The sequence below is a fragment of the Prosopis cineraria genome, unplaced genomic scaffold, assembly GCF_029017545.1.
Source record: "Prosopis cineraria cultivar Desert tree isolate PC_DT_omini unplaced genomic scaffold, ASM2901754v1 PC1, whole genome shotgun sequence".
Lineage (NCBI taxonomy): Eukaryota > Viridiplantae > Streptophyta > Magnoliopsida > Fabales > Fabaceae > Prosopis > Prosopis cineraria.
In genome coordinates, this window is record NW_026555332.1 from 14,723,980 (window position 1) to 14,739,922 (window position 15,943).

At 34.0% G+C, this 15,943-nt stretch overlaps 1 protein-coding gene across 1 annotated transcript; it reads right to left on the bottom strand.

The window, feature by feature from the left end:
• Window positions 1-7,559: 7,559 nt before the first annotated feature.
• LOC129318288 (uncharacterized) lies at window positions 7,560-8,508 on the bottom strand. Its single transcript, XM_054963048.1, has 2 exons — window positions 8,394-8,508; window positions 7,560-8,110 (listed from the first exon to the last, which is right to left on the bottom strand). Exons 1-2 carry the CDS (start codon window positions 8,506-8,508, stop codon window positions 7,560-7,562), a joined length of 666 nt encoding a protein of 221 aa, XP_054819023.1.
• Between the last annotated feature and the right edge of the window lie 7,435 nt (window positions 8,509-15,943).

A 15,943-nucleotide genomic window follows, 5' to 3' on the forward strand; every position in this document is an offset into this window, starting at 1 on the left:
CACTTGGCTATTTCTCAACCCACACATATATAATCATATTTAAAATATAATCTTAGCCCCCAAATTACTCTTTTCATCATAATTTGTCCCTTGGCTTAAGATTCACTAATACAAAAATCATTTCAACACAATATACTCAAATCATAGCCCTTTTGTTTCAAACAACACATATTCACATAATCGGGCTTGATTTCACAAAAACTCAATTCAATACATGCATGCAACCCTATGGCAACTCATATATACTTATATATAAAATTTTAGTTTAGTTCATTACACAACCTCAGAGTATACGGCTTCACACTCAACTTGGTGAAGACTCTCTTCTTTTACCTTGATCACTTCCCAGTCCTGCAAACATGTAACCACGGTGGTGAGATAAAAATTTCAGTAACAAAATAAATTACTCCTATTGACTATCACATGCAACAATATGAATGTAAACATAGTATATCATCAAAACCTCATAAAATAGCATTTATATCATATCTCATTCTTTTCTTAACCTTTCCTCAATCACAAAGGATTCCATGTTATCTTAACATATTTCATCCCATTACATAACATGCTAGTATGATTTCTACCAATCAAACCTTCAAATCATCCTGACACAAAACCATAGGCTCATCCTAGACTAATGTATATTCTCATTAATCTTGAGCTTACCTGCAGTGGTAGAATTACCTTGCTAAAGATATTCTAACACACAATATGAACTATAGTTTTCCCCCAATACACATGATGGGGCATTGTTAATTCAAACACTGTATCACAAAGATACTAAGGAGTTTCACGTCTCAAACACCATACATTAATAGGCACTAAGGAGATGTTCTCCAACATTGCACCTTTCAAGGCACTAAAGAGAATTGTTTCCAACACCACACCCTAACGGGTGCTAAGGAAACCTTGTTACATGGTCTTTATCATTTCCTATACTTGAGTGAACTCCCGCCTCTATGATCATACTTTCCCGAACCATTTAAGGTTCCCATTTACTATTTTACACTTTCTTGCACATAACATATATAAATAACACTTTACATTACAAAACATAAATTTTAATGCTCATTTCAACCAAAAATTATTTCACACATAATAATCACTCAATGTTATAAAACATGTTTAGTTTAAAATCATTTCATACACTAAATAACATACTAACATACAGCTATAATAAACAGTCAAACAAAGGAAGTTATTCGGTTACCTTAACCCTTCTGTCACTAGAAAGGTTACTCATAGATTTCAACTATCACACAAACTTATCTCAAGCTTCCTTTCTTTACTCACCCATCTAATATGCCAATCTGAACACATTTGGCACATTTTAGTCATTTAGTCCATTATGACCAAAAACTCATTTTTACTACTTAGGGCTATATTCATTCATAAACACTTTTCCATTTATCCATTCTAAGTCCATGACTACCCAATTACTACTTTACATCACCTAAATCGGTCTTATTTCACTCAAATTAGACTTTTGCCCTAACTTTCTCTCTCTAAAAGCTAAAATTGAGCCTACAGGTTCAAAATTCTACCGTTTAGCTCTAAACCAATCACAAAGCTCTAATTTAACTTTCGAGAACCTTTTTATTACCATTGGGCAAAAATTAAACCCCTTAAAATTCCACCGAATCAATTTTCGCATAACTTATTTTTAGAGAAATTTGTGTAGAATGGAAGGAAAGAGTTATATGTGGCTTACTTGGCAAGTTACAGATCTAAATCACCTTCCAATACTCTAAAGTAACTTGTCTTAGCTCCTCAACCCTTCTCTTATCTCTATATTACGTGTTTCTAAATTTTTACTTCTAAAAATCACCCAATTTCATGACTTAAGAAATGATTTTCAAGTCCATGCACCACGACACATGTAGTACTAGTTGCAGCATATAGCACAATGAGATTTATTCTCACCACACAAACTTGCTTTAACTTGAAATGCACTCCTCTTACTCGTATCTGCTTACACAACATATGAACAAGTCAAAATATCAATTAATCATCTAAATCTCTAATCCCACACTAACTTTCACTTCATCCTCAATTAACCTCTAAATTTAAGATTAAGAAAACAAGATGTTACAGTTCTCCCCTTCTTTTAAGAATTTTGCCCTCAAAATTCATAAAAGACATAAATATATACCTATAGAAATAGGTAAGGATATTGTAACATCTAAAAATTTTAAAGCTAAAAAATTGACTAATTAAGGGATACATTAGTTAAAAAGATGATTAATTAATTTAATTTTGTTTTTAGGTCATATTTGGATTTAAATTGAGTTAGGATGGAAGTCAGATTAAGTCGAGCAGTATGAGGGGAGCAAAATTGACATTTTACTCATTGCGTCGTGAGCCGCGGCTTGTGCTGCCATGTAGGGCACAGTAGACAAATTAAAATTTCAAAAATAATCAGAAAAAGTTATTTTTTATGGTAGGAAAACTAAAACACGAAGGGGACAGCTTTGGGCACTGCTAGGGTATCATTTTATGAGGATTTTAAAGATAAATTAGGCCTTCAAACTCTTGAATAAGTTTCCTACCCTTCTCCTCTACCTTTTCATCTCATTTTTCATGGGATTTGGAAGTGGGAGAATTTACTCTGAATGGATTAAGCTATGAGTCTATGTTTTAAAGGATTCTATTAACTCTAAAGGATTGATTTAAATTTCTTAATCTTGGATAAGTGGTAATGTGAAGTTAAATTGTTGTTTGGTGAAAATTGGATCAAGCCCTAGCTTGATTATAGGGTTTTGAGGTGTGACAAGTTGAGATGTCAAGTGTTATGTTGTGATAGAGTTGGAGGGAGGCTTGAAGGGATTATGTGAGAAAATTATAATCTTGACAAACCTATTTGTTGAGAATATGAGTGAGAAGTGGGAGAATTGGAATGTTATGGATAGCTAATAGTGCTTGTGTTAATTGAAAATTGACATATAGTACTTGTTAATGTAGATTGTGGTGTGGGAAAACTTGCCTTGATATAAGAAGAGATTTAGTACCATGGATAATCCTTTGTTAGTAACAAAAGGGTCAAGGTAACTAGATATATTACATTATTTATTACGTTGTATAAGTTATTCTCAAGTTATTTCTCTATGATTTGTTATGTATATATGTATGAATTTTGTAAAAGTTAATTATTTTAGAAAATAAGTGGAGTATGGGTTTGTGAAACTCCGTATTTTTAAAGTAAGTGATAAGATTTGTTATATTTATTTAGAAAGTGATTTATGCATGGTCAAGTAGAGATATATAGTGAAATGTGGCATATTAAAGGGTGGGAGGTCACCTTAGTAGAGTTAGTAAAGATTAAATCCATATGACACTGCTGGCACCTTGGGACACTTGATGCAGTTCATATTTCTCCTTAGTGCTTGAAAATAGGTGCGGTGTTGGAGACTTACTCTCTTTAGTATCCAAAAGGGTATGGAGTTAGAGAATATACTCCTTAGCATCCATAGGATGCAGTATTGGAGTAACGACACCTTAGTTACTTATAATAGGGGGAATCTATAGTCCAGAAGTAGTTTAAGACACCTTGGTTGGGTAGTTCTACCATGGATGGTGAGCTTGGGGACCATATGGTTTAGTCCTATGAAAGAGCCTACTAATTTAATCTGGAGTATCAAAAGATCGGATGGTTAGTGATCATGTATGTAACTTGTGGTGATTTTATAAAATGTGTCTATCATGCTCATTTTAAAGCTTATTTATAACTTGGAATATTAATCAATAATGTAGATTATCTTAGTTATTGAGATTTTTATCTCATCCCGTGGTTATCATTTTATAGGTTATATCGCTGAGATTGAGCAAGGGAAGGAATCGGGCAAGGGCTAGCATACTTGCTACATTATCATTGTAAAGCCCAGTTTTATTTTAAGTTATGTACATAAACTTATATGGATGATGTTATATGTTGCCAAATAGGAATATATATCATTTTGATTGGTTGTACTTGTTTCATACTATGTTATTTTGTATTTTAGCCTAATATTGTATATGATGTAAATATATGGTGATTTTTATGGTGATGGCCTAAAATACTAATACAAGTGTAAGGAATGTTTTATATATATGGTGACAATGTATATGTGGTGTATTATGTGGCAATAGAAACCAAATAGTGTATGTGGTATTGATTTTGTATTTTGGCCATATTGGGTGAAATTGTCATTAAGTGGCCAAATTTTGTGTTTGGTACGTTTTTGTGCATTTGAATGCTTAATCAGGTGTATTTTATTCCATTGGACTTGGTTCAAGCCTCAAAATGGGTTAATGGTATAAGTTGAGTTTTTGGTACTTGGATGCTTGAAAATCGCTTTAAAAACTGACTTTTACATTCAAGTGTCAAATTTTTATGGTGTTGGATCATAACAAAACTTATACCATTAGTTATCTTATTAAATAAGCTTTGTGTGGCGCTTGAATCACTCTAATAAGACATCAGATGTGAAAACAGCACGCAATTAAAGTTTGTACTGAACAACTGTCATGATAGCATTTTACTGTCATGGACATATGCGCTATGGTGTATTGCATGCAAGCTACGACACACGGTACAATGACTAAATTTGCTTTTTTGTGCCACATGCTACAATGCATGGATCCCAAGCCACGGCGCATGGACCAAAATACTCAAAAATGACATTTTTGGCCTTGTTTTCAAGTATTTTGCTTCCCAAAACTTTTCCATACTTCCAATACATTTATAAATTATAAATTATTAACTATAAATTTGAAGCTTTTTTTTTGGATCTAAATATTTCACAATTATTTTTAAAATATTATTAGTTTTAACTCTTATATATATAATGTGAGCTTAAGAGCAATCTTTGCTCCTATTTATGATTGTTTGTTATGATTGTGTAGTGAATTTTGGTAATGTCAAGGTAGATATTATAGATATTGTTGCCTCATTTTATCCTGTGTCTCCTAGGTAGCATCACCAGGAGCCATACCTTAGCAGAAAACTTTAACTAAATGTGTAGTCTTTTTCTTTAATTACTTCTCTTTCACATCTATGATTCGCTCTGGCTCAGCCTTATAAGTTAAATTCTTCTGGAGTTCAATCTCCTCTGGTTCTATCACATGTAAAGGATCATATTGATATTTCTTAAGTTGGGACACATGAAACACCTCATGCACACCTGATAGCTATGGTGGCAAAGCAATCCTGTAGGCAATTGGTCCAATCCTCTCTAGAATCTTGAAAGGATCAATGAATCTAGGAGTCAATTTCTTGGCTCTTATTGATCTCTCGAATCCCGTAACTGTTGTAACTCTCAGAAACACATGGTCTCCCACCAAGAACTCTAGCAGCCTTCTACGCCTATCTGCATAACTCTTCTACCTACTCTGAGCTGTTAACAGCTTTTGCTTGACTAACTTAATCTTTTAAGTTGTTTGATCCACAATATCCAGTCTTAACATACTCCTTTTGCTCAACTTCATCCAGCAAAGAGGCAATCTGCATTTTCTCCCATACAATGCCTCATACGGTGCTATTTGTATGCTAGAGTGGTAACTATTATTATAAGTAAATTCAACCAAAGGGAGATGGCTATCCTAAATACCTTTCAACTCCAATACACAAGCTCTCAACATATCCTTTAAGGTTTGTATGGTCCATTTTATCTGCCCATCTGTTTATGGATGATACGTTGTACTGAATCTTAACTTAGTACCCATAGCATGTTGTAAAGCTCCCCAAAACTTAGAAATAAATCATGGATCTCTATCAAAAATTATATTCTTTGGCATACCATATAACCTTACCACTTCTCAGACATAGATCTCTGCCAACTTTTCTAAAGAATTACTAAGAAATGAGCTGATTTAGTAAGTCTATCGACTATGACCTAAATGGCATCATGTCCAGATTGAGTTTTTGGTAACCTAATTATAAAATCCATAAAAATTCTCTCCCATTTCCATATAGGAATATCCAATGGTTGCCACATTCTTGCTGGTCTTTAGTGCTTTATCTTAACCTTTTGACAGGTTAAATACTAAGTAATAAACTCCATTACATCTTTCTTCATACCAGGCCACCACCAATACCACTTCACATCTTAGTATATCTTTGTAGCTCTCGAATGAATCATGTACTTGCTATAGCGAGCCTTATTTAAGATAACCTTTCTCAGATCTACATCGTTAGGCACACAAATCCTATCCCGGTAAACCACAAAAACCACATCATTAAATCTAAAATCAAGAGCTTGATTTGCTTCAATCTCTTCTCTAACCTTTAAGAGACTCTCATCTTCTAGCTATGCCATTCTCAATTCCTTCCAGAAATCATTTCTAATCTTAGTGGAATAAGCACTAACTAATGCCTTCAATGGTGCGTCCTGCTATGACTCAACAAATGACACCATCAATCTGTATTCCTTAATAATAAGACTTGCTACATGCAAAGTCTTCCAACTCAAAGCATCAGTAACCATATTAGCTTTACCCGGATGGTATTTCAATTCAAAGTTATAATCCTTAAGAAGCTCCATCCACCTTCTCTGCCTCATATTTAGTTCCTTTTGATTGACCAGGTGTTTCAAACTCTTATGGTCACTAAATACAATGAATACTGTACCATATAGGTAATGGTGCCAAATCTTTAAAAGCAAATAACACTGCCGCAAGCTCTAAATCATGCGCAGTATAGTTCTCCTCATGTGGTCTCAATTGTCATGAAGCATAGGCTACAACTCGACTATCTTGCATTAAGACACAACCAAGACCTTTCAAAGACGCATCAGTGTATACCTTGTAAGGTAACTTTGGATTAAGGATAATCAATACTAGTGTCATGGTTAATTTCTCTTTTACCTTCTGAAATGCCATTTTATACCAGTCATCCCATATATAAGGCTGCTCTTTTTGAGTTAGTTTAGCTAAAGAAAAAGCTATATTGGAAACTCCTTAGATAAATCATCGATAATATTTAGCTAATCCCAAAAAACTATGTATCTCTGTGATTGAACTAGGACGTTCCTATTTTAACACTGTATCAACCTTATGTGGATCCATTGAAATTCCATCTGCAGACACCATGTGTCCCAAAAATCTCACTTCTCTCAACAAAAACTCACAGTTGCTAAGCTTGGCGTATAACTTTCTATCTTTCAGAATCTACAGTACCGTTCTCAAATGCCTCACATATTGCTCCTCATTCTCAGAATAGACAGAATGTCATCTATGAAAATCACTACAAACTAATCTAAGTATGGCCTAAAGATTCGGTTCATATAGTCCATGAACACTGCTGGCGAATTGGTCAAACCAAAAGGCATAACTAATAATTCATAATGGCCATATTGAGTCCTAAATGCTATATCGAGTACATCTATTGCACTAACTCTCAACTGACGATACCCCGACCTCAAATCAATTTTAGAAAAGACCGAGGCACCAACCAATTGATCTAAAAGATCATCTATCCTTGGTAAAGGATATTTGTTTTTCATAGTTACCTTATTCAATTGCCAGTAATCGATGCATAGTCTCAAACTGCTATCATTCTTTCTCACAAACAACACCGGTGATCCTTAGGACGATACACTTAGCCTAATAAATCCCTTCTCTAGTAAATCTTCAATCTGATTCTTTAGCTCAACTAATTTTGATGGCGATATTCTATAAGGAGCCTTTGATATTGGTTCGGTTCCACTAACCAAATCAATTAAGAACTCAACTTCCCTTTCAGGAGGTAGTCTAGTCATTTCTTCTGAAAATACATCTAGGAACTTACTTACTACCCCAATCTTCTTGATCCTACCATCATACACCATACTGGCTATAAAGAATACTATATAGGCATCACAACCTTGTCGGATCAACTTCTTAGCACATAATACTGATAGAAACTTAGGTTGCTCCAAGGATTCCATAGCTACACACAACACTAGTAGTGAAACCACCCTTTTGGTACAATCAAGCATAGCATTATTTGCTACTAGCCAATTTATGCCAATTATCACATCTATTCCTCTTATAGGAATACAAATTAGATCGATCTTGAAAACTCTGTCCTCAAATTGAATCTCCATATTCTGATAAGCTTGACTTGTAATACTAGACGATCCAGAAGGTGTTGTCACTTTAATGAGCATAGGCAATTCTTATAAAGACAATTTCAATCTATCCACATATTCCTTAGATACAAAAGAATGGGTAGCACCCAAATCAAACAATGCCTCTACTTTATGACCATTAACAGAAATCATACCTCTGATCAAGTTCAAAGATACTCTGGCCTCTTACTTGTGTAACTGTAAATACTTGACTAGGACTTATCAATCTCTGCTTAGTCCCTTAAACTCTGCCTTGTTAGCATTACCTAACTATATGACTGGACTTACCATATTTATAGCAAGCCTAACATCTTTCTGAATGAGATTTTCCGCATATGTTGCAATAGGGTATCCTTCCAGTACTCAGAGTCGGAGCTGGAACATTTGATGCTTTCCTCGAAGACTGTGGAGGCCCAATTGTCATACCTCTACCCCTTTGCATTGACCCTCTATGCACAAGTCAAGGCTGCAATCCTCGACTAAAATCTCTTTTTCTAGAAGAACTAGAATTGCTTGCACTGAACCTAAGCTTCTTTGAGATTCCACTAGTCAGACCCAAATGAGATGAAAACCTCCCTATACTGTCTTGCCTCCTTTCAGCATCTGCCTCTCTACCATACCTAACTGCTACCCTTAACTTATAGCATATCTCCTCATATGTCATCACATCAAGCAGTGCTATATGTTGCCGGTACTCGGGTCTCATTGCAGCTAAAATGGTTGAACTTTCAGCTCCCGTTCCTCCTCTATAACTTGTCTAGATACTATAATTCTTGCACAAGTGCCTCTCATACTATACTATTTTCCACCCTCTTAAGGACAAAAATATGAAACACAAAAGAGATCACAGAAAGAGTTGTGTAATGAACAACATAAGTTGCTATATTCCTAAATGAATGCATCAATACTAATCAGGTCTCAAAAACGGAGAATCTGATACCAAAATGTAACCTCTTTTTATACTTACTTAATATAAAAGAAGATTACGGTGTTACCACTGCCTCGCATCAATTAAAATAATCAAATTTATTTTAAAAGCTTCAGCTGAAGACTTATTTTGTAAAATCAATCAATTCACAATACAATCAAAGAAAAACACAATGGAAGTAAATCATACACTCCTCAAATACATAGTGGACATAACTCACCAGTAATCTTATCCCAATTGCATGCATTTCAACACAAAAATAAAACTAAAATTAGATCCGTGTGCCACGATGTGCAGTCCGTGCGCTGTGGCATATGGCATAGTGCTACACGCTCGCCTTTTCTATGTTGTGCATCACAGCATGTGTCACCATGTGCCGTGGCATGCCGGTCCAAATTTCTGTTGTCATTTTGATAGCAAAAATGATGAATTTTTAATGGGCGCTGTTTTCACATACGACATCCGATTGTAGTGATTCAAGTGCCCATATGAAGCTTAGTTTGTATACTAACTAATGAGATAGGTTTAGACATAATCTAATAGTCCGATCACAATTTAGACACCCATGTGCAAAAAGTTACTTTTTCTAAAAAAATTGCACACCCAAGCGTTCAATTCGATCCCTTTTTCTTATTAGGCCTTAAACCAAATTCAAATGGATCTAATGCACCTGATTGCCCATAATTAATCACAATTATACTCATATATTGAAATTTTCCCCTTCTATGGCCAATTTTCACAATTCACTAACTTCATATACTTTGCCATTTTTTGGAATAACTTAGCCCACTTAGCTATTTCTCAACCCATAAATATACAATTATATTCATAATATAATTTTAGCCGCCAAATTATTCATTTCATCATAATCTATCCCTTGGCTTAAGATTTACCAACACAAAAATCATTTCAACACAATATACTCAAGTCATAGCCTTTTTGTTTCAAACAACACATATACACATAATCAGGCTTGATTTCATAAAAGCTCAATTTAATACATACATGCAACCCTATAAAAACTCATATACACTTATATATACAATTTTAGTTTAGTTTATTATACAACCTCAAAGTACACATCTTCACACTCAAGCTAGTGAAGACTCTCTTCCTTTGCCCTAATCACAACCCGATCCTATTGACTATCACATACAACAATATGAAAGTAAACATACTATGTCATCAAAACCTCATAAAATAGCATTTATATCATATCTCTTTCCTTTTTTAACTTTTCCTCAATCATAAAGGATTCCATGTTATCTCAACATATTTCATCCTATTACATAACATGCTAGCATGATCTCTACCAACCAAATCTCTAAATCATCCTGATACAAAACCATAGGCTCATCTTAGACCAATGTATATTCTTATTAGTCTTGAGCTCACCTACAGTGGTAGAATCACCCTACTAAAGATATTCTAACACATAATATGAACTATGGTTTCCCCCCAATACACATGATAGGGCATTATTGACTCCAACACTATATCACAAAGATACCAAAGAGTTTCACGTCTTGAACACCATACCTTAATAGGCACTAAGGAGATCTTCTCCAACATTACACCTTTCAAGGCACTAAAGAGAATTGTTTCCAACACCACACCGTAACAGGTGCTAAGGAAACCTTACTACATGGTCTTTATCATCTCCTATACTCGGGTGAACTCTCGCCTCTATGATCATACTTTTTGAAACCATTTAAGGTTCCCATTTACTATTTTACACTTTCGTGCACATAATATATATATAAATAACACTTTACATTACAAAACACAAATTTTAATGCTTATTTCAACTAAAAGTCATTTCACACACAACAATCACTCAATGTTATAAAACATGTTTAGTTTAAAATTATTTCATGCACTAAATAGCATACTAACATACAATTATAATAAACAGTCAAACAAAAGAAGTTATTCAATTACTTTAACCCTTCTGTCACTAGAAAGGTTACCCATAGATTTTAACTATCACACAAACTTATCTCAAGCTTCCTTTCTCTACTCACACGTCCAATATGCCAATCTGAACACATTTTAGTCATTTGGTCCATTTTGATCAAAACTCATTTTTACCTCTTAGGGCTATATTCATCCATAAATTATTTTCCATTTATCCATTCTAAGTCTATGACTACCTAATTACTACTTTATATCACCTCAACTGGTCTTATTTCACTTAAATCAGATTTTTGCCCTAACTTTCTCTCTCTAAAAGCTAAAATTGAGCTTACAGGTTTAAAGCTCTATTGTTTAGCTCTAAACCAATCACAAAGCTCTAATTTAACTTTCAAAAACCTTTTTATTACTATTGAGCAATAATTAAACCCCTCAAATTCCACCAAATCAATTTCTCTATAACTTATTTTTAGAAAAATTTGTGTAGAATGGAAGGTAAGAGTTATACACAGCTTACTTGGCAAGTTATCGATTCAAATCACCTTCCACTACTCCAAAATAACTTGTCTTAGCTCCTCAACCCTTTTCCTCTCTCTATCTCATGTGTGTTTAAATTTTCACTTATGAAAATCAACCAATTTCATGACTTAAGAAGTGACTTTATGGTCCATGCACCACGACACATGCAGCATGAGCCATGGCACATGGCACAGTAAGATGTATTCTCACCACGCACACTTGCTTTGACCCAAAACACACTTTTCTTGCCTATATTTGCTCACACAACATACAAACAAGTCAAAATACTAATTAATCATCTGAATCTCTAATCCCACACTAACTTTAACTTCACCCTTGATTATCCTTTAAACTTAGGATTAAGAAATCTAGGATGTTACACCATGCATCATGGCTTACAATACGTGTAATGTGGCATGTGGCATGGAGTAACACCCCTAACTCTGTGTGTCATACGCTTCAGCATGAGACACCATGTGTTGTGCCATGCCAGTCTGAATTTTCAACTGTCATTTAACAGAAAATAATGAGCTTTTGACCTGCACCATTTTTACATACAATGTTTGATTGAAGTAATTCAAGTACCTATATGAAGCTTAACTCATAAGCTAGCTAATGAGACAGGTTTAGACACAATCTAATGGTTTGATCAAAAACTAGATACCTGGGTGCAAAAAGTCACTTTTTACAAAAATTTCATGCACCCAAACGCTCAAATTGATCCCTTTCTCTCATTAGACCACACAAAGTGTTGAACTTATCCAAAAGGACCTAATACACCTAATTGACCACAACATAACACATATACCAACATTTGACACCTTAATAGATAATTTTTACATTTCTCAACTTTTCATAATTTGTTACAATTTAGTACAACTTAGCCCACTTGGCCCTTTTCTCACCAAAATCTCATCTATCCATATCCATAATATAATCATAACTCAATCTTAGCCTCATATATATACACACAATTAGGCTAAGATTTCACAAAATCTCTATATTTTCTTTATTTCACTACTCTAAACATGCATGCAATCCTTATGACAACTTATCTATACATATATACATAAGATTTTAGTTCATTATACAATTCTCTGAGTTCACATGGCTTCAACAACTCTAAGCTAGCCCTAACTCTTTTCCTTTGCCTTGATCACTGCTTTATCTTGTAAAAATGTGACCACATGGGTGAGATAAAAATCTTAATAATATAATAACTCACTCCTATTGACTATCACATATAACTATATGAAAGTAAAGCATAATATACCATTCAAACCTCATTAACATAGCTTATATCACCCCTTTCACTGCTTTCCACCACTTTTCTAACATAAGCATGATCTCTATCATCCAAACCTCTAAATCACCCTGACTTAAAACTATAGGCTTGCCTTAGACCAATATATAATATCATTAGCCTTGAGCTCACCTTTAGTAGTAGAATCACTCAGCTAAAGGTGTTATATCTTACTTTTGGACTATGATTTCTCGTAATACACATAATCAGGTGTCGTTGACTTTAACACCGTATCACATAGACACTAAGAAGTCTAAATCTCTAACATCGCACCTCAATAGACACTAAGGAGATAATCTCCAACATCACACCTCAAAAGGTATTAAGGAGGCATAATTCTACAACACTTTACCCCTTCGAGCACTAAGGAGAATATGCCATATGGTCCTATCATCATACTCCACATAGGTGAACTCTTACCCCTATGATCATGCTTTCCAAACTATTCATAAGTTCCTCATTCATACACATATCCTCAACACATAGCATATATTTATGTAAAGTATGAAATCACATATTCTTACTCATTTATTTGATCAAAATCACATAATGCTATGAAATATGCTTAGTTTAAAACAATTTCATATAATAGATAGTATACTCACATGTAGTTATAATAAATAGCCAAACAAAGGAAGTTATTCGATTACTTCAACCCTTTTGTCATTAGAAAGGTTACCCGTGGATTTCAATTGCCATAACAGCTCGTTACAAGCTTCCTTTATTAATTCACATGCTCGATATACTAATCTATACACAATTGGCTCAATTTAGTCACTTAGTTCAATTTGATCCAAAACACACATTTATTACTTATGGCTATATTTAGCTGTCTATTCTTTTCCATTTATCCATTCCAAGTCTATTACTACTCAATTGCCACTTTACATCACCTCAATCAATCTCACCTCACTTAAATAGGGTTTCTACCCCTTTCTCTCTTTAATTTAAGGCCAAATTGAGCCCACGGGTTCAAAACTCTATCGTTCATCTATAAACCAATCACAAAACTCTAATTTAACTCTTGAGAACCTCTTTATTGCTGTTGGGTAAGAATTAAACCCCTAAAATTTCACCAATTCAATTTCTCTATAACTCATATTTAGGGAAATTTGGGTAAAATAGAAGGTAAGGGTTATACGCAGCTTACCAGTTAAGTTACTAATTAGAAGTACCTTCCACAGCTCTAAAATCTCTTTCCCTAGCACCCCAACCCTTCTCTTCTCCTTTCATGTGTTTTAAAATTTCTCCTTTTGAAATTGATGAAATTTCACGACTTAAGAAGTCACTTTTTAGTTCATGCACAGCGGTACATGTAGTACTAGTCATGGCACATGGCATAGTGAGAAAAATTCTCACTATGTGTACTTGCTTTGATCTAAAACATGATCCTCTCACCTGTATTTATTCATACAACATCCCAACAAGTCAAACTATCAATTAATCATCCAAAATCTCAAATCTCACACTAATTACCACTTTATCCCTGATTAATAGCTAATCACAAGATTATGAAATCAAGATGTTATAAAAGATAGGTATGCCATGGTGCATGGTGTAAAGTTATGATAAATAAGAATGTGTTCAGCTTGTGAAATAGAAGGAAGAGAAAGGAAAAGAGGGATAGGCATGTAGATGGAGGCCAAACTCTATTAGGGCTTTAGTTTTTAAAAGAAAGGATGAGATTTCTGACCTGTTACTTATTAGGTAAGTCTCGTACTGCCTTAACTTATGATTCTACCCTACTTAGTTTAAACTATTGAGAAATTAAATTTAGAAGTTTCAAAGAGATGATTTCTAACCTAATAGTAATAGAAAGGTCCTCTAGGACTAAACTAGTACTTTATGACTGGTAATCTAGAGAGAGAGTATTGAGAGAGAATTTGGTTGTGAGGTAGTTGATGTTGTAGTGAGTGATAATTGGTCTTAGTGTGCATGAATAAGTGTGATTAAGGGAAATGATAATGATTAGATGTTTAAATATGATAATTGACACTTTTTGTCAATGGTAAAACTGACTTTGGGTGCCTAAATTTGTGTATATTCTAGCATGTAACACGTGAGTAGTGAAAAGAAGCTCGAATAGGGTTGTGGAATATAGGTAACTCTTTCTATTGAACAAAAATGTTGAGGTAATCATATAGTTTGTTATGTTTATTAACTCATACAACTGTGTAGAAGTAAATGTATTATTGTTTTGTGAAGTTTTTATGCATAAAATCACATTGTGAACAATTTTAACATGAAATTGACTTGAAAAAGGAAAGTTTAATGATTTCTAATTTGGACTGATATATATATATACCTGCATGTATGCAGTGGAAATTTTAGAAAGAAAACATTAAAAAGTGTGTAAAAAGCATGATCATAGGTGGTGGGAGTTCACCTAGGATATATGTGGATGTGTGTGAGTAGAAATGTGAGTGAACAAATCATATGGTCAGGTTGACACCATGGGACATCGGGTGTATCATTATATGGGCTATTACCATTGAAAATTTGATACTGCATTATAATGGGACTGTTACCATGAGACATTCGGGCAGTCTAGCAACTCCCTAGTACCTATTAGGGTGCAGTTAGCAATCAACAATGCCTCTATCACAAGTGTGTAATAAGAGAAAGCATAGTCCATAGGTAAGAAATATTACTATTGGCTAAATGTTTCTACCATCAAAAGTGTGCTCGGGTCAATGAGTGATTGATCTAGTAAAGCCTATGATTTTATGTCGGGGAGCATTAAAGGTTTGGTGGCTAGATGATTATGCTAATATGGTATTTATGTAGAAATACTTTGAAAAGAAAAAGTTTTTATATACTTTGATATATAATTGCTATTGCTTTAGTCTTGTTACTTTGGCATGGTTATCTATACTAACAGACATTAAATGAACTATATTGGTTATTGATATTTTTATCTCACCCGTGGTTATTTATATTTTTTAGGTTCTAGTAGTAGTGGAGCAAAGGGAAAGGAAACGGGCTAAGTGCAGACTTTTGTGACAAGCCCATTGTAAGATGGTGTAATGAATGTAGTTTTAAATATTGTAGTATATATATATAAGTTGCCATACGGAATTATAGTTGAGTATATGCATGTTTTAAAAGTAGCTAAAGTTTTGGTAATCTAGTCTACTTTATGCATATATATGTGTGTATGTAGTGAAAATGTTGTTGTGGGTAAGTAGATATGTT

What these genes read in the sequence shown, in the direction of transcription:
- LOC129318288 (XM_054963048.1), bottom strand. Translation starts at nt 8,508, where the DNA reads ATGACAATTGGGCCTCCACAGTCTTCGAGGAAAGCATCAAATGTTCCA. An exon ending in AAAATCTCATTCAGAAAGAT is followed by an intron (nt 8,111 to 8,393) that starts GTTAGGCTTGCT and finishes TGCTCATTAAAG; the next exon opens with TGACAACACCTTCTGGATCG.